The following is a 22,501-nucleotide window of genomic DNA, read 5'->3' on the forward strand; positions in this document are numbered from 1 at the left end:
CCAGTCTGAAGCGAGTGGTGCAACAGCACCCCCTATTGGTACTGTAAACACCAGGACATATAGTCACATAGTCCCATAGGGAGTGGTTAAGAAACCCCCCGGTCCTCTCAGGTTGCCAGTTGAGTCAGTCGAGTTCAAACCAGTCTCTCTTCAGTCAAAGTATACCTGCATGTAATGCAGGCTGAACTGGTTGTTGTCCAGCAACTCTGTGTACCTGTTTTCCCTCCTCATGTAACCACATTTTTAGACTACAAATGCCTTCTAAAACATGACAGTTTTTCTGAAAAAAACCTATGTTTCTATGTCAGTGGTGCTCAAAATATTTCATTTCAAGGACCCCCCCCCCCCCCCCCCCCAAGATTATATGTAATTGGCTGCCCACCCCCCCATCTGAAAATGTGTCAGGATGTAGAAGACATTTTTAGAATCTGATCTCAGGTCAGAATGGGATAACTGCCAGGGTGCCAGACAGACAGACAAGACAGGCTCAACCGGGCCCTGGACCAGCTAGGGCTGCCAATATAGGGCTTCAATACATATATATGTTCAATACTTTTCATATACGCACGCACACACACACACACACACACACAGCATTTGAACAAACGCTAACATGTCCACATAGACACAAGCATAGGTACCCTCACAAAAAACATGCAGTAATCCTGGTCTCTAAACTGCCTCCCCCCTGGCCACGCGCTACGTCCAACCAGGGAAACTCCCCCCTGTCAGGTGTAAAAGGAGCAACTTGGACACTCAGGCATGAAGGAAGCATGAGTTCAAGTCCGTTGCTCTCCCCAGGTTGGCGAAGGGTGTGTAGAGCCCAGGATCACATTAGATGATTGACACAGGGTGAAAAATGGGTTACAAAAATTGCGGGATAAAAAAAAAAAGATATAAAAAGAAGACACAAGCATAGACACAAACAAGAGGACCTTACCCATATATCAGCCTTAGTGGTGATGGCCTTCCCTGCGTACACATTAATCATCTCTGGGGCACGATACGACAGCGTAGTGTACCTGAGAGACAAATGTTCAAATGAGCTTTACTGTCACAGATGTCAATAAAAACACACACATTCAAAATAATAAACACACAATGTGATCAAACTTTCCTTTTTCCCCAATGTGTTGTGAGCTTGTAACTTTTGTTGTGTTGCCTATAATGACATGCCCAAAAGAGGCACGCCAGGTTGTAAATGCTAAATTTATATAGTGCCTTTTATCCAAGGCGCTTTACATAAATTGTGCATTACATTCACCCATTCATTCACGCACACATTCATACACCGATGGCGGCGGAAACCATGCAAGGCACCAACCTGGAGCAATTAGCAGGGTTCAGTGTCTTGCTCAAGGACACTTCGACACTAACTCTGGGGGAGCCCACAGGGGTTCGAACTGGCAACCTTGCGGTTACCATCCAGCCACTGTACCCCCTGAGCCACCGCCGCCCCTAAGTGGCAAAACCCCTAAAAGTAAAAAAGTTACCGGGAACCCCTTTTGGGGTATAGTTGTTGCCATCTACAGTACCGTAATTTCCGGACTATAAGCCGCGACTTTTTACCCATGATTTATGGGATTAATCTATGGATTTTTACAGCTAACGCAGAGCCATCTAAGGCTCTGAGCTAACGTAACGGCCACTAGGGGGCCACCTGCGGCTTATAGTCCGGTGCGGCTTGTACACGTACATATTTGGGATTTTCCCAAAATGTGGCTGGTGCGGCTTATATTCAGGTGCGCCTTATAGTCCGGAAATTACGGTATATACTATATATTTATAAAAAAAAAAATTTTAAACTTGCGTTTTTAAGAATCGGCCTCAAGCCAGATATAAATGGGAGAATAATAACACTGCTACTCAATGCTACTCTGCTTGGTTTAACTTTAAGTCCACAAAAGCACCGTAGGTGTGTTAAATACCAACTGACACAAAACTAAGTGAGAGATAACGTTCTGCCCTGTGAAGACTGGGACCATGTGGGTCAATATAAGACATAGTTTAGTGTAGACTGGGACCGTGCTGGGTCAATATAAGACATAGTTTAGTGTAGACTGGGACCGTGTGGGTCAATATAAGACATAGTTTAGTGTAGACTGGGACCGTGCTGGGTCAATATAAGACATAGTTTAGTGTAGACTGGGACCGTGTGGGTCAATATAAGCCATAGTTTAGTGTAGACTGGGACCATGCTGGGTCAATATAAGAGACAGTTTAGTGTAGACTGGGACCGTGTGGGTCAATATAAGACATAGTTTAGTGTAGACTGGGACCGTGCTGGGTCAATATAAGTCATAGTTTAGTGTAGACTGGGACCATGCTGGGTCAATATAAGACATAGTTTAGTGTAGACTGGGACCGTGTGGGTCAATATAAGCCATAGTTTATGGGTTTATGAGCTGCCATGTAATGGCGATAAGGGCCATAATAGGAAGTTGAATCACTGGCTTCTGCAAAATGTGGGAAAACGAATCACCACGCGGAACAACAACTCCTCTGACTTAGCAGTGAATGAATCCCTGTATAATAATAACCAGAGTATAAACTCTAGTATTATACACGGATTTGTGAGATGGTTTCAAAGTAAATCATTTAATTTGATTTAATTAACCTGCTAATCCTATTAAAAAAAAAAAACGGCAGCAGAAAAATATGTGTCGGATTATAATCGGCTCTGGAACACTTAGAGTACATGAAAAGGAGGCTTACCCAAAATAAAAGGTTTTTAAAGGACAGAACAAATGGAGCGTACTGTAAATAAAGGCCTACACTGGCCTACAGGCAACGGGCATACAGTAGTTAGAACAACTGTATACAGTAGGCATACAGTACGGCATACAGTAGTTAGAACAACTGCAGATTGTTGGCAGCAAATAAGTCTATCATCTTGATCAGGTGCAGTTGGTCTTGTTTAACCCATTCTGACCTGAGATCAGATTCATACGAGGTTTCCACTGGACACACACTGGTCTGATTAACCCATTCTGACCTGAGATCAGATTCTAAAAATGTCAGTCGCTCTTCGATTAAAAAAAAAAACAGATCGATAGATTATGCAAAAATAATTGTGATCATCGCAAATACAATTTGCGATTAGTCGATGATATGATAATTGTGTCACCCTCCGGCGGCACACACGGTCACACGTGCACACACACACGTGCACACACACACACACGTGCACACACACGTGCACACACACGCGCCCACACACTCACTTCTTGATCTCGTCCTCCACTGCGGTCACCCCGTCCTTGTGTGGCAGCAGCACCTTGTGTGTAGCGCTGCCGAAATCACACAGCACATAGTTCCCCTGGTCGTTAAGGAGGATGTTCTCCACCTGAGAGAGGGGAGGAGAGGAGAGGAGAGGAGAGGAGAGGAGAGGAGAGGAGAGGAGAGGAGAGGAGAGGAGAGGACTCATTTACAATGCTGCTGACATGACAGAATGTCTCTGGTTTCCTGTCATCACTCGGCGTTTCCTTTCTAAATGACGCTTAGTGAACCTGAAGCAACGGAGGAGGAGATTAAAGAGGGGACGTTGCTTTTAAAGTAACGTTTCACCCAGCTATATTTCACCCATATATACTGTATTCTTTCAGAGCGAACATCTTTGCTTCTGGGAGGTCTCTGGAACAACATATTTTCAGATAGGGGTCGGCGGCCAATTATATCATTTTTTTGGGGTCTTTGACATGAAAATGTTTGAGAACTGGACATAGAAACAGGGTTTTTCAGGATTTATACTAGAAGACATTTGTAGAATCGTCCTCGGGTCTAATTCTGGGAAACGTAGTAAGTCATGAAGCAAGTTTACACAAAGGGTATAAAACAACGTCTCTGTCTTCACTGTGTTTATTTATGTCACATCCCGGCAAGTGGAGAGCGGGTGTATTTAAGCAATATTACACGAGAGGGTGTGGTTTAACGTGATTATCGCCACGACAGTGATGCGGTCAGGAACAAGACGTAGTCGAGTTCCGCAAGCATCACTGAAGTGGCAGTAAAATCACCCTTGAGTATAATATTGCAATTATACAACAGTTAAAACTTAAAACTAAGAAAATCGCTGGAAAAAAAGTATTTTTTTCTAATGACAGATGTAGTCACTGCGACCACAAATGTCCCAATAAACTAGCTAGCCTAGCCACCGAGTTTGCTAGCGCTCTGGGAGAACAGAGCAGCTGAATTCTTTGTTTTGATTAGGTGTGGAGTGGTGCTCGTTTGAACCACGGCCAGAAGGATGTTTCAAACAATCAGATTGCTTCCTCAACCTGTTGTAGAATCTGTACTCTTTGTTTGTCACGGCAATAACTCCACGACAGGGAACTTGGCAGACGAGCAGAGTTTTTTTCAACCAAGGTTCATGTTTTAGGTTGTTATTAGAGAAAGTAAAATATGAGTGTTATTTTTTTTTCATTTGCTGCTTCCTTTCGTTTTAGGGATTTTATCTGTTTTTGACAGGGGGGCGGTGGCATTCGAGCACAGGGCTAAATATGTATTTCTTTACAAAATTTGATAGCGATTATTTTTTTTATTCTTTACTATAGTCCTACTAGACCCCAAGAAATTACATTTGGCCACAAAAGAGCACAGGATCCGATCTACTGAATGCGTCAAAGTGACATATTGAGCCTATGACACACAGTGTGGCTTCCCCCCAGTAGGTTACCTTCACACTCAGTAGATCCTGTGATCTTCTGTGGCCAGATGTAAAGAAATACATATTTAGCTCCATGCTCGAATGCCCCCGCCCCCCTGTCAAAAACAGCTAAAATCCCTAAAACGAAAGAAAGCAGCAAATGGAAAAGAAATAACACTCATGTTTTACTTTCTCTAATAACATCCTAAAACATGAACCTTGGTTGAAAAAAACGAAAGTTGTCCTTTAAGGTCAGGGACGGTGCCATTCCTTTGCTGGATACCTTTCTGTTGCCAAGCCAGACTTCCACCCGACACGCCCTTATGTAAATAAAGCATGTGACAATAGGTGTCACACGCTTCCGTGTCGCCGTATAGCTTCTAACCACTTCAACCATTATTTCGACATGGAAATTAAAAAAAAAGAAATCTCCTGAAAGAATATATATTCAAAGATTTGTGCCGCATTTTCACGATTTTTTCAAAACAAAAATTGAAAAATCGATAAAATGTGTCTCAAATCTTTGAATATATATTCTTTCAGAGCGAACATTTTTAACTAAGATCTTTATTTCATGTCCTTGCCATGAAATATTGAGCACCACTGATGCAGAAACATGAGGTATTTCAGAAAGGAAGACATGATTTTTTTCCCCCTCAACATCATGCCTATTAATGGGTTAATTAGAGAGAGAACACAGGTGTTGCACGGGGATAGGGTAGGGGGTGGGGGGGAGGGTATACCTTGAGGTCGCGGTGGATGACCGGGGTCTTGCATTGGTGCAGGCGGGCCACGGCCTCGCAGGTGTCACAGAAGATGTGGAGGACCTCCGCCTCGCTGAAACCCACGTTCAGACGCTGGTTCATCTGCTTCACCACCTGGCCCGCTGGGGGGCGACGGGGGGGAGGGGACGGGACAGGAGAATCAAAAGGGTCATCTCTATGTCGGCTTGTGGCAGACAATTTCTTTAGCAAAAGGCCGATGCACACCTCAGAAGTCTATAGTGACATGTGCGGAGGGCAATTGAGCACCGAAGTCTGACGTCACTTTCAGTAGAGGGCGTCAGTCCCCAGGTTCATGTATTTGTTTAGTTGCATTGAAATCGCCATAGGATGATTTTTAGATTGCTTCATATAAGAACTGTGTTTGAAAAATAAACATGTCACCCCGGCCGCTTCACTCATATGGATATGAAGAATCAACTGACTGAGAGAAAACGCTAATGTTACTGCTGTTGAATTAGTTAGATTTTCGCTAGAAGCAGACTGTATCATATATGAGTGACTGACTGTTGCAAACGATACAGAGACACCTCCCTGACAATAACGCCGAGACAGCTTGTTTATTTTTGGACCACAACGCTTATAGTAGACGATATTAAGATCACCCCATGTTATTCTCCATAGAGAAATTACTTCCGCGAACCAGGGGAATCGTCGGGATGAGCAAGTTACGTCAGGACTTCGGTGCGCTATAGAGCATACATTAAAAAGGGTACCATTCTGCAGTGGACTCTTTACTTTCTCCGAACCCCAATACAAAGGGCTTAATTTCAACAATATATAATGAACTCAACTCAATAAACCCAGCAACTCTCAACCATCTTAGGACGGCATGGGAGGAGCTGGGGCTAGAACTGCCCGACCCAACATGGAAGACAGCTCTGAGACTGGTTCACAGTTCCTCAATCTGTGCTAGACATAATCTTATCCAATGTAAGATCATTCATCGGGTTCATTACACAAATGCAAGATTAGCACAGATATTTCCAGATATTAATGATGCATGTAACCGGTGCAGACAACCCGCTGCTAGTCTGTCACACATGTTTTGGTCATGCCCCTAGGTTGGTGGACTTTTGGACAGCTACAGTGTTATATATAAATCAACACTGCCAGAAACCTTGTCGTATCACAATTAATAATAATAATAATAATTTATTTATTTTGTACATGAATGCCCTAAAGCAGGGGTAGGGTGACCTTAGGCACGGACGGGTGCCAACCTTGGCACCGGGGGGGGTGATCGCTGGCACACTAGTGGCATAAGTGTGAGTTTTCATTCAGTTTCCGTCAGTGCAAAAAGGGAGTAGACGAACATTTTTTGACATTTTTTAGTCGACAAACAAAACACACTTTTGGGAAATAATCAGGCATAGAAGCCCCGACAGACAGACAGACAGACAGACAGACAGGTACCTTTACAGTACTCCATGAGGATGAGCACCTCCCAGACGCTGTCCGACACGGCGTTAATGGTGGAGTCCAGGTAGCTGACGATGTTCTTGTGGCCCGACAGCTCTTTCTGGAGGAGAGGAGGAAGGTAAACGATTTGTTAAATACGATTATTATTATTACATGGTCTTGGTTGAATGCTTGGTTCTGATTAGTCAATCGCTGAATTCAGCGGTGAGTTATGTCTCGATAACGGACCGCTCCGCGCTAGAACAGACCGCTGCCTAATCAAACCCTCGGAGCACCAGCTGATTTACTGCTGTTTCCAACATGACAGCCATAATGTAAACACACACACTAGTGACACACAGGAGTGGCTAGTTTTAGGAGAGCTTTGTTGTTTGTTTTGACCTTGATTATGTATGAACGTACTTGTATTGTCTTGTATTTGCTGTATGTTGCTGGACCCCCCTCGAAAATGAGATGATACATCTCAAGGGGATATCCTTTTTAAACATTGCTCTCAACAATGTTTTTGAAAACATTTGAGCGGCTACTGAACGGTTTCAAAAAGTGCACAAAATGACCGTAGTAGCACATCTCAAAGAGAGTGTGTGGTCGTGTGCGGCATAATCCAAGTCTTCTGAAGCCAAATGATATCTCACAACACACACACATTATAGTGTAATTCTTCACTACGGCAGTTTTTTCCACACAGAGGGGGAAGAAAGAGAACATTTAAGCGCTGCACATAAACCACACGCAGTCTGTCCTTTACGACTGTAACCCTTCCTAGTTAAGCAGCGGTGGGCGAACTGCCGAACGGCACAATGGGGACCTCAAGGACACTTGGACACCGTGCCGGAGGGTCTGGCACAGGGGGGGCAGTCACACAGATATTTTGTGAAGCCACTGAGGAAAATCGGGATTTCCTGAAAGTTCATATAATGGTCTGTTGTGGCGCTGTCATTGGACCCCAAAAAAACCCCATAGCCCCATAGAAGTCCATGTATTTGGGCCCAACTTCACCTGGACTGTATTACCTTAATAAACATGGTCCATGAATACTTTCTGCTTCCAGTCACTATAGTTTAAAGTCTCATTTCTAATGTCATAATATTATTTTTGGAAAATGATGGTCCCATTTATTTAAAAAAATGACTATAAAGTCGCGTATGTTCTGAGGGGTCGTGGCTACCGTTACAGTCTATGATCGGGATTCCCCTCCCACTCGAGTCAAAATAAAAACCAACGGAGAAGGCGGGGGGGGGGGGGGAAGTCCGCCTCGTTGTCTGGGCCAACCAATGGGCCAGCTGGGCCCAACAAACGGATCTAGAAAGATGGCGATGTACTGACATGGCTTCATTTTACGTTCATGTTAGACCCGGGGAACGCTTTGTCCATATTTTTTACAGTCTATGTTCTGGAACCAAACGGACCCATACGACCTAACACCTGAGCTACTGCACCCCAGAACAACCATCAGGAAAACCTTCAGACATGGTTCAGAAGTGATAAAAGGTTTCACAGTCTCGTCGAAAAAAAGATGCACGCACTAAAGCAGCAAAGATTTGAGTTAAAAAAAAACGTTCGCTCTGAAAGAATATATATTCAAAGATTTGCAACACATTTTCAAGATTTTTCAAAAATAGCAGAGCTATACAAGCTCGTAGCGTGGCACTCGGTGCCTCGCAACAAGCTTGTAGATCTGCTATTTTTCAATAGCTAAAGTAACATAATGCATTAAAACACCAAAAGGGGTTCCCCCACACGACCTCCTCCTGAGCTATACTGCACCCAGAAAACCCTTCAGACATGGTGAAGAGAGATAAGGTTTCACATTCTCATGGAAAAAGACGCACGCACTAAAATAACTGGTGTAAATGTAGGTATTTTCCATTCACATTTTAACCCATTTGCCTTCAGAAGATTTATCCCATTCTGAGCGGGAACCCCTTTTGGTGTTAAGCATTATGTTGATGATTTAGCTATTGAAAACATCAAACAAGCACTGGGTTATCAACTGTAGATTTAGTCGACTAAAATCTTATGATATTTTAGTCGACTAAAACTAGACTCCAAAGACTATGACTAAAACTAAAATAGAAACGTGCTGCCAAAAACAACACTGGTCTGAATAAATGCTATATGGAGACATGAAACGAAGCTAGAGTGGGAAAATAAATAGCAATGTGTTTGTTTGTTTGTGTGCGTTTGTTTGTGTGCGTGTGTGTGTGCGTTTGTGAGTTCTTACTAGGCTGTGAAAAGCCAGCTGTAGCGGTTTCAGGGAACTGCTGTGTGTTGTGGAAACTGACACACCTAAAGGCGATGGTGCAACAGGCTAGATCTGTGTCAGTGGTTCAAGTCGGGTGTGTGTGTGTGTGTGTGTGTGTGTGTGTATGTGTGTGTGTGTGTATGTGTGTGTGTGTGTGTGTGTGTGTGTGTGTGTGGGCGGCGAGAGTTAGGCCTGCACACTCACAGTTGCAGCTAATCAGTCTGACACACACGCACACGCACACACACACACACACACACACACACACACACACACACACACACACACACACACACACACACACACACACACACACACACACACACACACACACACACACACAGAGAGAGAGAGAGAGAGTAGGGTTAGGAGTTCAACAGATACATCTGTCCAAGCAGCAGATTAGTGACAATTTAAGCATTTAGAATGAGGATGGGTCTCGGGACAATGCCGGGCTGTTATCCACAGGCAGCCACGTGACTTCTCACTGGGCATGGCTACGTTGTGATGCTTCCTTTTTTTGTATATATATATATATATATATATATATATATATATATATATATATATATATCTCATATTAAAATTCAGCGAATGTCTGAATGTCTGTCTGAATGTCCCTGACAGCGCTTTATCTCAACATTGGCTGGCCCAATCACTCCCACTTTTCACACAGGCATGGACCATAATTATATTCCGATTTTTCCGATTTGACACATTAATGATTTATAATGAATTTATTAGTGGATTAAAAAATGCAAAAATGGGTATTGTACTGTCAATATCACATGAATATGAATGCAAAGTAGCGGTCCATGTGTGGACAGGCTACCTGTCGCCGTTGTGCATGGTGAGATGTGTGCAAACCGTGTAGTTTATCAGGAGAAGAATACCAAAGGATGCAACATTTATCAGTGAATTAAAAACACACCGGGCGCAGTACCCCCCCACGGCCACAAGAGGGGGGCAAATATCTCACAACGGGTAAGGGCTAGTATAATTAACCCACAATTTTCTAAACCATTTTTCACCCCTGTGTCAATCATCTACTGTGATCCTGGGCTCTACACACCCTCCGCCAACCTGGGGAGAGCAACGGACTTGAACTCATGCTTCCTTCATGCCCGAGTGTCCAAGTCGCTCCTTTCCCCGGTTGGACGTAGCGCGTGGAAGGAACCAGTTCCTTTCCCCTCCATCAGGCGCCCGGGCTGGCCAGGGGGAGGCAGTATAGAGACCAGTTCCTTTCCCCTCCATCAGGCGCCCGGGCTGGCCAGGGGGAGTCAGTATAGAGACCAGTTCCTTTCCCCTCCATCAGGCGCCCCGGCTGGCCAGGGGGAGGCGTATAGAGACCAGTTCCTTTCCCCTCCATCAGGCGCCCGGGCTGGCCAGGGGGAGGCAGTATAGAGACCAGTTCCTTTCCCCTCCATCAGGCGCCCGGGCTGGCCAGGGGGAGTCAGTATAGAGACCAGTTCCTTTCCCCTCCATCAGGCGCCCCGGCTGGCCAGGGGGAGGCGTATAGAGACCAGTTCCTTTCCCCTCCATCAGGCGCCCGGGCTGGCCAGGGGGAGGCAGTATAGAGACCAGTTCCTTTCCCCTCCATCAGGCGCCCCGGCTGGCCAGGGGGAGTCAGTATAGAGACCAGTTCCTTTCCCCTCCATCAGGCGCCCCGGCTGGCCAGGGGGAGGCAGTTTAGAGACCAGTTCCTTCTCTGTCTGTCTGCCAGACACCCTGTCTCTCTCTCTCTCTCTGTCTGTCTGTCTGTCTGCCAGACACCCTGTCTCTCTCTCTCTCTCTCTGTCTGTCTGTCTGTCTGCCAGACACCCTGGGCTGCGTCCGAAATCATTCCCTATGCCCCATATAGTGCACTACTTTGAGGTTCCGCCATTTTGTTATAGTGTCCGAATATGTAGTGAGCATTTTTGCACCCTAACGTAGTGGACTGAAGTATCCCACAATGCACCGGGAATTGTAGGGAGCATCCGATGGTCACTACAAAAACACAGCGAAGCAAATCTGCCCCATAATGCATTGCGCAAGCTCGCTCTTGAGCGCACATGCACGCGTTTGCGCACGTGCGCTGCTTCTGCATGCATGCGCTCATTGCGCTCCAACTCAGAAGAGGCAGAAGTTGAACCAGCGAAAGAAATCAACACAAATGTACTTTTTAAACTTTCGTTTTCCCCTCTTTTCTTCCCTGGCGGATCTCGAAGCTACAGATCTCGAGACAAATGATCTGTGCATTTATTTGAAATTGTTTTATTTTATTTATAATAAATCTACTCGTTTGCAATAGTATTACTAATCTGATTAATTGTATCACCCAGGCCCAGCGCATGACGTTAGGAGAGCAATCAGTTGCTTGCTGTAGAATATATTTGTGAGATTCTTTATCACAAACGTAGGCTAAATACATGCATGTGAGACACATGCATGTTTCCGAACATATGTTTTATTAATATTCATTCATTCCTGCCATGAATATGCTATCTAACATTATTTCATTGAATTGCAATAAATTGCAACTTCATTGTGTAGGCAGTCATTTATTGGACTGCTGTTTCTGTTAACACCAAACGTCCGTATTGTGAGAAGAGCTTGTAGATCGGCTACTTTTGGTAATTCTTTACCAAAAGTACCCAAGTAAAAGTATACAAGCTCACAACACGGACGTCGCGCGTTGCTTAGATCGGCTATTTTTGCCGTATCCCCCCCGCCCCAGGATTAGCGGGGGTTCATGTGGTTAAGATTAAATCATGCTGCTGATATTTTCATATATTGTCAAGGTTGTGCACTGTTTTCCCATAACAATGGGCCTATGATTATTATCAATAAATTAATATTAGACTATATCCATTATCCTAAATAACCTTTTTATCATAGATATATAGGCCTAAATGCCTGCAAACATATTTTCATTAACCTATTTTTTCCTTTATTCATTCATGAATTTAAAAATAACTTTACAAACTGTCCTTGCAGGGAGGTGACAGCCAGACTTATTTGATACAGTCTGTTCCTAGCGGAAATTCAGCAGCAGCGTTTTGATTGGTTTCTTGTAGTCAGTTGATTCTTCATATCCAAATGAGTGAAATGGCCGGGATGATTTGTTTATTTTTCAAACAGTTCTTAACTTCTTTATGAGGCGATCTGAAAAAACCTAATGGGGATTTCATGCAAATAAAAAGTACATGAACCCGCGGAACTACAGCGCCCTCTATCGATATTGACGTCAGAGTCGGTGCTCCCCATACAGGGAGTATTGTCCCAAATCATCACTATAGAGTCCACTAGAGTCTGGATCCCCGTATGGGGGATAGGGAGTAGGGAACAACCCTAGCAATTCGGACGCAGCCAGGGTGTCTCTCTCTCTCTCTCTCTGTCTGTCTGTCAGACACACCCTGTCTCTCTGTCTGTCTGTCTGTCAGACACACCCTGTCTCTCTCTCTGTCTGTCTGTCTGCCAGACACACCCTGTCTCTCTCTCTGTCTGTCTGTCTGTCTGTCTGCCAGACACCCTGTCTCTCTCTCTGTCTGTCTGTCTGCCAGACACACCCTGCCTGAGATGACAGCTGTCAGCAGAATGCACAGATTAAGAACGACAGCACAGTGCAGAGCACACACACATCGAAGGGTGTCGATTTCAGCTCTGCATTTCTCTGTTCCTTTGATCCCAGATAAAATCCAGTTAATCGGTCGTTAGGGTTATCAAAAAATTGTCAAATATCAATCAATTAATGAGTTATTGACTTAATCAATAATTCCCATCCCTAATAATGTATGCGTGTGTCATGGAGTCGTCCGTGTGCATGTATTTATTTACCATGATGGTGATCTCCCTCTTGTAGATGTTCAGGTCCGGGACGTTGTTGACGTACATCCTCTTCAGGGCGCAGCGGACGCCGCTGTGCGTACGAGCCAGGAACACCACAGAGAACCCCCCTGGAAGACACAACACGGCAAGGAGACTAAAGTCAGAACTGCAGCATCACTCCCAATCTTCCGCCGTAGTCTGAAAACCCACCTTTTCAGACTCCATCATGGCCCATAGCACTTACCCCACCCCCTTAGATAGCATTTCTGTAGACTTAGATAGCATTTGACACAGACTTATAGCATGTTACGTAGACAGCACTATAATTGCATTGTATGTAGTCATAGCACGTCATAGTACATATGTATAGCATAGTAGTTTATATGTATAGTTTCATTATATAGATATTCCACTGTTACTTTCTTAGCTTACGCATGTTTCATGATAAATGTTTTTATGTGATGTATTCCCATGCTTTTTTTGTTCTTGCTTAATGTAAGTCGCTCTGGCATAAGAGCGTCTGCTAAATGCCTAAATTCTAAATTGTAAATTGTAAGGTCGCTATAGGTTAGCGGGGCCTACGAAAGAGCACGCGACGTAGCACGCAATGTAGCAACCGCTTTCAGCTTTCAGCGCAAGAACAGCACAGCAGGATGCGAGGTTAGCGGTATAGCCTCGTGTAGCGATACTAATATCAGGGAGGGATGTCCTGATCACGTTTGTTTTGCTTCCGATCGGTTGCAACTCCTTGCAACTGCCATTGGGGACAATGGTTGCATTGGCTAGTTAAATGTTGCAACTTGCGAGGGAGTTGCATTGCTGTGGACTGGCCTTTACAGCCTGTTTAATGGCAAGTTTCTGGAAAAGAAACTCAAGATTCCCAATCAACTACTACTGAGTCACAGGCATCAGTATAATAAGCAGCAGGAACTGGGGATGGCAATGACGACGGACCGGGAAGTATGGCGTGTTTTTATTGTGAAATCCACCATCTCGACCGCGGTCGAAAAAATGATGATGACTATACCGAGTAAAGCTAGGCGTGTTGTTCAACTGGTGATGGGCTCAATTATGGTTGTTCAAATTAATGCAAATGTTATATTTTATCACGGATTCAGAATCAGAATTTCGGTTTCCGTTTCAATAATATCTATAATCTGTATGTGAAGCCACACATCCGGAGAGCAGGGGGAAACAAATCCAGAACCAATTTCACGGCACAGTGCATTTGGAAAGAGCCATAAGTGAACAACAGAGACACTTCTGCCCTCATTAACCCATTCTGAACGGGAACCCATTTTGGTGTTGGCATCATGTTATGCTTTAGCTATTGAAAAACAGCAGATCTACAAGCTCATAGCGCACCACCGAGTGGCGCGCTACGAGCTTGTAGGTCTGCTATTTTAGAAAAATCGAAGAGCGACTGACATTTTTTAGAATCTGATCTCAGGTCAGAATGGGTTAATCAGACCAGTGTGTGTCCAGTGGAAACCTCGTGTGAATCTGATCTCAGGTCAGAATGGGTTAACAGACCTGGCTGCCAAACGGAGCGGCGAGCATCAAGGACCCACGGGCCAGAAGTAGAAAGACAGGAGGGCCAACAATGGTGCACTTTGTTGCCAAACAAAACCCAAAGTTCCCATAGGTCAGGTGGAAAGAGGAGAGGAGGAAAAGAAAGCATGGATTTGGTTTGGACATGAGCAGGAGAGGGGGGGGGGGAGGAGGAGGAGGAGGAGGAGGAGCAGGAGGAGGAGGAGGAGGAGGAGGAGGAGGAGGAGGAGGAAGGCTTTCATTGACCTAAAACATCACTCACAAGACACTGTCTTTTTGGGACGGGACATTTCTGCATGTGGTGCTGCTTTAAAGGTAGAGTCAGTGATTTCACTTAATTCAAATATCACTTATTTTTTTGTTTTGTTGTGATAATCCTCTCTACTATAGTGTGCTGACCATATAAGGAGTTCCTCCCTGTCCCCAGTTAACCCCTGGGGGTCAAAGAACCTTAGGTTTCGTTTTTGTTCTCTATCCTGATTGGATGAAAGCTTGTGCCCCAAGGCAAAAACGAAACCTAAGGGTTTTTGACTGAAATCACTGACACCCCCTTTAAAAGAACTTTGGCCAAACACTCCACTCCAGGAAAACAAATCTAGTCTAGCGCTAAGATGCCACCACACCGCGTCAGCAACAAACTGGGGAACAGAACAGTGTGCCCTGTTGTATGGGGTGCAGTACTTAGTTTAGAACTTTAGACAGTATCTGGTTTAGACTATAGTCATTGGGTTAGACCAGTCATTAGTCCTACAACTACAACCTATCTCAAACCCTCACCCTAACCCTAACCTCCCACGGGGCAGGGGTGCAGTACTTAGTTTAGACAGTATTTGGTTTAGACTATAGTCATTGGGTTTTTTTGATGAATTGAACAATGTGGACCCTGTTGTAAACAAGTGTAAGGCTTAATTGGGTCGTCCACTCACAGTTAACAGTCTTTGTATTGAGTTTGTGCTTGAAATGTACTGTAATTCTGCAAACTGTTAATAAAGATTTCAATCAATCAATCAATCAGGTTAGACCAGTCATTAGTCCTACAACTACAACCTATCTCAAACCCTCACCCTAAACCTAACCTCCCACGGGGGGGCAGGGGTGCGCACGCTTTTCCGACACACCGACAGATCCGAAGCGGGGGGACATGCGACGCGATGCGAAAAAGCGATGGTCCGACATGCGCTGCTCCCGTGCTTGCGGTTAGGGTTAGGTTATAGGATTGAGGTTTCGGATCAATAGTATGTCGGAACTAAAGCCTGCACCCGGTGTGCAGTACTTAGTTTAGACAGTTTTTGGTTTAGACTATAGTCATTGGGTTAGACCAGTCATTAGTCCTACATCTACAACCTATCTCAAAACCCTCACCCTAAACCTAACCTCCCACAGGGGCAGCACACCTAAACCTAACCTTAACCCATGTCTAACCAATGACTAGTCTAAACCTAACCTCCCACGGGGCAGCACACCTAAACCTAACCTTAACCCATGTCTAACCAATGACTAGTCTAAACTAAGTATGCACCCCGTTGTACAGTATGCAGTCACAACGATAGTGGGAGCTAGTGTAGCAGAAGTTATCAGATTAACCACGGCCCATGCAGGCACACCTTGGATTACAGAATAAAAAACACACATGGGGGCCGAGCGGTTTACTGATACGCATCTAACCCATTCTGGGCGGGAGCGGGGACCCCTCCCTTTTGGTGTTTTAAGCATTATGTTATACTTTAGCTCTTGAAAAAAATAGCAGATCTACAAGCTCATAGCGCTTCGACGAGCTTGTAGGTCTGCTATTTTTGAGAAATGGTGAAATTGTGGCGCAAATCTTTTGAATTTGTATTCTTTCAGAGGGAACGTTTTTAACTCAAATCTTTGCTTCTGGGGCGGGGTGGGGGGGGAGGAGGATCTCTGGAACAACATATTTTCAGATGGGGGGTCCGTGGCCAAATGCAGATCATTCTGGGGGTCCTTGACATGAAAAAGGTTGAGAAACACCTGACATTAGAAACATATAGGTTCTTCTACATTTGTAGGTTCCCAGGTCTAAATGGGCTAATGACACACACACACAGACGGGGCCAGGCCTGCTCCAGCCTGTGGAGAAAGAGTCTGGTCCTGTCCCGTCAGGTTACTGATCCTGGCTCCATGCTCATTAGAAAGCATCTTAACCACATTAACCCTCTGGTTGTTCCCGATGTTCCCAACCACATTAACCCTGGTTGTTCCCGATGTTCCCAATAACATGTTCCCAAAACAATTTTAAGCATGTTCAAACGTAGCGAAAACGAAAGACACGTTGCGAGCTTTGTAGATTTCGCTATATATTTGAAAAATATATAAAATAGGGCAGCCTAATCACTTTGGTTTAAAAAAAAAAAGTTCCTGTCAATGCATTGATAAGACATTTAAAAAAAAAACTATTATATGCTTCTCACTAATTCGATCAACCCATTTAGACCAAAGTTCGATTCTACAAATGCCTTCTAAATCCTGACAGTTTTCTGAAAAAACCCATGTTTCTGTGTCAGATTGTCAGTCGTTCTCAAACTATTTCATGTGCAAGGAGTCGGACTCCCAAAAATATATGTAATTGGCTGCCGACCCCCCCCCCCCCCCCCCATCTGAAAATATGTTGTTTTTCAAAAAATCGCAGACCTATACAAGAGATTTGCTATTTTTCAATAGCTAAAGTACAACATGTTGCTTAAAACACCAAAAGGGGGTTCACTTCCCGCCCCAAAATGGGTTAACCCAAATGAGGAAGATTTAAGTGGGGTTATTGGCTCCAAATGTGGTTTTGGATATACGTTTGGTTTAATTGCCATGCAGCCTAGCTGGAGCTTAGCTCATGACCGGGCTCAATGTCATCTCTCTTGACACACTGTAGCGGCTGATGTTACATCAGCGCATCTGCTGTTGACTCAGTGGAGTCTGGGGTCAGAGTTCAAATAAGGATGGAGTAAGTCAACCAACCACTGAGCGCATGACTGACTGACTGACTGACTGACTGACTCACTCCACCAAAACAACAGCACAGTATGTGGCAACACATACTGTAAGTTATCAGTTATCACTATTTATAATCATAGTCATCAAAATGTTTGATGACGATGATGTTTAATTATTACAGCGTGTCTGGATTAACTATAACGTTCTGCTATCTGGTAGACACATTGCAGCAATCAGCTTCTTCTCTGAACAATTTAGGCATTTAGATTTTTAGACGCTCTAAATCCATTTTGGGGCGGGAACCCCCTTTTGGTGTTTTAAGCATTCATTTAGCTATTGAAAAATAGCAGATCTACAAGCTCATAGCGCGGCACCGAGTGCCGCGCTATGAGCTTGTGGGTCTGCTATTTTTGAACCCCCCCCCCCGTGAAAATGCAGAACAAATCTTTGAATATATTCTTTCAGAGCGACATTTGCTTCTGAGAGGGGTCTGCGGTATAGCCTGGATCCAGCCCAAAGACCCAGCCCACTATCTGAGTGGACTGCACATCTCTTGGTCTGGTGTTGCACTGCACTGTGAACCTATAAAAAAAAAAATCGGTACAAAAATGTATTATCCAATGAGAATCGGTGGTGGGGGTGGGTCTACTAACGAACAACCAATCAGCGAGGCCGAGGCCCGTTTTCAGCGTCATCACAAAGCGCAACACACACGGCTGATTGGCTGCCTATACTGACTGTCATGGCTGCTTTCCGCCTGACGGTCACATCATCACTCAGGCTCCACTAGCAATGCGTGGCTGCCTACTGACTGTCATGGCTGCTTTCCCCCTGACGGTCACATCATCGCTCAGGCTCCACTAGCAATGCGTGGCTGCCTACTGACCGTCATGGCTGCTTTCCCCCTGACGGTGACATCATCGCTCAGGCTCCACTAGCAATGCGTGGCTGCCTACTGACCGTCATGGCTGCTTTCCCCCTGACGGTCATATCATCACTCAGGCTCCACTAGCAATGTGTGGCTGCCTACTGACCGTCATGGCTGCTTCCCCCTGACGGTCACATGGCTCAGGCTCCACTAGCAATGCGTGGCTGCCTACTGACTGTCATGGCTGCTTTCCCCCTGACGGTGACATGGCTCAGGCTCCACTAGCAATGCGTGGCTGCCTACTGACTGTCATGGCTGCTTCCCCCCTGACGGTCACATCATCGCTCAGGCTCCACTAGCACTGCGTGGCTGCCTACTGACTGTCATGGCTGCTTCCCCCCTGACGGTCACATCATCGCTCAGGCTCCACTAGCACTGCGTGGCTGCCTACTGACCGTCATGGCTGCTTCCCCCCTGACGGTCACATCGTGGCTGCCTACTGACTGTCATGGCTGCTTTCCCCCTGACGGTCACATCGTGGCTGCCTACTGACTGTCATGGCTGCTTTCCCCCTGACGGTCATATTCTCTACGATACGATGAGGTTCTCACTAAAAGACTTGCCTCGAGGCCTTTCGTTAGCCTCCCACGGTCATGATGCAAACCAACGGAAGTGGAGTTATAGAGAGGCCATTATTCCCACGAGTGCTTCTGGATGGGAAGATTTGTTTGGGGGGGGGGGGCTTTGCAGTTTGCACCAAGCAACATGACTTTCCTGGACAAATGAAGGGCACCTAAAGAACACAAAAGGCCCCTCACTGTATGTATGTATGGAGGACAAACAACAGGCTATAAGCTGAAGTGCTCCGTCATACAGTGACTGTAGTAAGGAGTGGACTAGGGGCTGGGCATCACATTAAGTACAGTGACTGTAGTAAGGAGTGGACTAGGGGTTGGGCATCACATTAAGTACAGTGACTGTAGTAAGGAGTGGACTAGGGGTTGGGCATCACATTAAGTACAGTGACTGTAGTAAGGAGTGGACTAGGGGTTGGGCATCACATTAAGTACAGTGACTGTAGTAAGGAGTGGACTAGGGGTTGGGCATCACATTAAGTACAGTGACTGTAGTAAGGAGTGGACTAGGGGTTGGGCATCACATTAAGTACAGTGACTGTAGTAAGGAGTGGACTAGGGGTTGGGCATCACATTAGGTACAGTGACTGTAGTAAGGAGTGGACTAGGGGTTGGGCATCACATTAAGTACAGTGACTGTAGTAAGGAGTGGACTAGGGGTTGGGCATCACATTAAGTACAGTGACTGTAGTAAGGAGTGGACTAGGGGTTGGGCATCACATTAAGTACAGTGACTGTAGTAAGGAGTGGACTAGGGGTTGGGCATCACATTAAGTACAGTGACTGTAGTAAGGAGTGGACTAGGGGTTGGGCATTACATTAAGTACAGTGACTGTAGTAAGGAGTGGACTAGGGGTTGGGCATCACATTAAGTACAGTGACTGTAGTAAGGAGTGGACTAGGGGTTGGGCATCACATTAAGTACAGTGACTGTAGTAAGGAGTGGACTAGGGGTTGGGCATCACATTAAGTACAGTGACTGTAGTAAGGAGTGGACTAGGGGTTGGGCATCACATTAAGTACAGTGACTGTAGTAAGGAGTGGACTAGGGGTTGGGCATCACATTAAGTACAGTGACTGTAGTAAGGAGTGGACTAGGGGTTGGGCATCACATTAAGTACAGTGACTGTAGTAAGGAGTGGACTAGGGGTTGGGCATCACATTAAGTACAGTGACTGTAGTAAGGAGTGGACTAGGGGTTGGGCATCACATTAAGTACAGTGACTGTAGTAAGGAGTGGACTAGGGGTTGGGCATCACATTAAGTACAGTGACTGTAGTAAGGAGTGGACTAGGGGTTGGGCATTACATTAAGTATACAGTGACTGTAGTAAGGAGTGGACTAGGGGTTGGGCATCACATTAAGTACAGTGACTGTAGTAAGGAGTGGACTAGGGGTTGGGCATCACATTAAGTATACAGTGACTGTAGTAAGGAGTGGACTAGGGGTTGGGCATCACATTGAGTACAGTGACTGTAGTAAGGAGTGGACTAGGGGTTGGGCATCACATTAAGTACAGTGACTGTAGTAAGGAGTGGACTAGGGGTTGGGCATCACATTAAGTACAGTGACTGTAGTAAGGAGTGGACTAGGGGTTGGGCATCTATCTACATTAAGTACAGTGACTGTAGTAAGGAGTGGACTAGGGGTTGGGCATCACATTAAGTACAGTGACTGTAGAAAGGAGTGGACTAGGGGCTGGGCATCTATCTCTAAATTAAGTACAGTGACTGTAGTAAGGAGTGGACTAGGGGTTGGGCATCTATCTACATTAAGTACAGTGACTGTAGTAAGGAGTGGACTAGGGGTTGGGCATCTATCTCTAAATTAAGTACAGTGACTGTAGTAAGGAGTGGACTAGGGGCTGGGCATCTATCTCTACATTAAGTACAGTGACTGTAGTAAGGAGTGGACTAGGGGCTGGGCATCTATCTCTACATTAGGTACAGTGACTGTAGTAAGGAGTGGACTAGGGGCTGGGCATCTATCTCTACATTAGGTACAGTGACTGTAGTAAGGAGTGGACTAGGGGCTGGGCATCTATCTCTACATTAGGTACAGTGACTGTAGTAAGGAGTGGACTAGGGGCTGGGCATCTATCTCTACATTAGGTACAGTGACTGTAGTAAGGAGTGGACTAGGGGCTGGGCATCTATCTCTACATTAGGTACAGTGACTGTAGTAAGGAGTGGACTAGGGGCTGGGCATCTATCTCTACATTAGGTACAGTGACTGTAGTAAGGAGTGGACTAGGGGTTGGGCATCTATCTACATTAAGTATACAGTGACTGTAGTAAGGAGTGGACTAGGGGTTGGGCATCACATTAAGTACAGTGACTGTAGTAAGGAGTGGACTAGGGGTTGGGCATCACATTAAGTACAGTGACTGTAGTAAGGAGTGGACTAGGGGTTGGGCATCACATTAAGTACAGTGACTGTAGTAAGGAGTGGACTAGGGGTTGGGCATCACATTAAGTACAGTGACTGTAGTAAGGAGTGGACTAGGGGTTGGGCATCACATTAAGTACAGTGACTGTAGTAAGGAGTGGACTAGGGGTTGGACATCACATTAAGTACAGTGACTGTAGTAAGGAGTGGACTAGGGGTTGGGCATCACATTAAGTACAGTGACTGTAGTAAGGAGTGGACTAGGGGTTGGGCATCACATTAAGTACAGTGACTGTAGTAAGGAGTGGACTAGGGGCTGGGCATCTATCTCTACATTAGGTACAGTGACTGTAGTAAGGAGTGGACTAGGGGTTGGGCATCTATCTACATTAAGTATACAGTGACTGTAGTAAGGAGTGGACTAGGGGTTGGGCATCACATTAAGTACAGTGACTGTAGTAAGGAGTGGACTAGGGGTTGGGCATCACATTAAGTACAGTGACTGTAGTAAGGAGTGGACTAGGGGTTGGGCATCTATCTACATTAAATACAGTGACCTGAGCAACGAGTCCTGACAAGCGCTCTGTTCAACTCCACCTAGGAGGTCATGTGACAACTTTTGTAGTAGGCAGTGCAGGTTGTCAACATGCTGTGAATCAAACACGGCCCACTTGAGAAAAAAGTGTCTGCTGCCCACCCATCGGACCAAAGGGGATATTTATTTGCTGCCCACCCATCTGACGGACCCCGGAGTATATTTATTTGAATGATTACTTGATTATGTTCAGGCTACATGTTGTTTCATATTCATCGGTATCACAATGAATATTCACGTTTCAATTCCACAAAATGTCTTCTAAATCCTGACAGTTTTCTGAAAAAACCTCATGTTTCTGTCAGCGGTTCTCAAACTATTTCATGTCAAGGACCCACAAAATATATGTATTTGGCCGCCGACCCCCATCTGACAATATGTTGTTCCAGGGACCACCTCCCAGAAGCAAAGATTTGGGTTAAAAACGTTCACTGTGAAAGAATATATATTCAAAGATCTGCGGCACATTTTCACGATTTCTCGAAAATAGCAGATCTACAAGTTTGTAGTGCGGCACTCGGTGCCGCGCTATGAGCTTGGTAGATCTGTTATTTTTCAATAGCTAAAGTACAACAGTTACATAATGCTTAAAACACCAAAGGGGGTTCCCGCCC

The 22,501-nt window shown here is 45.2% G+C and overlaps 1 protein-coding gene across 1 annotated transcript in view; it reads right to left on the reverse strand.

Annotated features, from left to right (window-relative positions):
* bmp2k (BMP2 inducible kinase) overlaps nucleotides 1-22,501 on the reverse strand; it is a 66,949-nt gene that overhangs the window by 33,327 nt on the left and 11,121 nt on the right. Inside the window, exons 2-6 of the mRNA XM_080765849.1 lie at nucleotides 12,914-13,032; nucleotides 6,844-6,949; nucleotides 5,389-5,531; nucleotides 3,225-3,346; nucleotides 941-1,022 (exon numbers count right to left, since the gene is read on the reverse strand). Of these exons, the coding sequence (XP_080621975.1) occupies nucleotides 941-1,022; nucleotides 3,225-3,346; nucleotides 5,389-5,531; nucleotides 6,844-6,949; nucleotides 12,914-13,032 (572 nt within the window). The remainder of the gene's footprint in view (nucleotides 1-940; nucleotides 1,023-3,224; nucleotides 3,347-5,388; nucleotides 5,532-6,843; nucleotides 6,950-12,913; nucleotides 13,033-22,501) is intronic.

Source organism: Protomyctophum bolini (assembly GCF_963924005.1).
Source record: "Protomyctophum bolini genome assembly, chromosome: 6".
Classification (NCBI taxonomy): Eukaryota; Metazoa; Chordata; class Actinopteri; order Myctophiformes; family Myctophidae; genus Protomyctophum; species Protomyctophum bolini.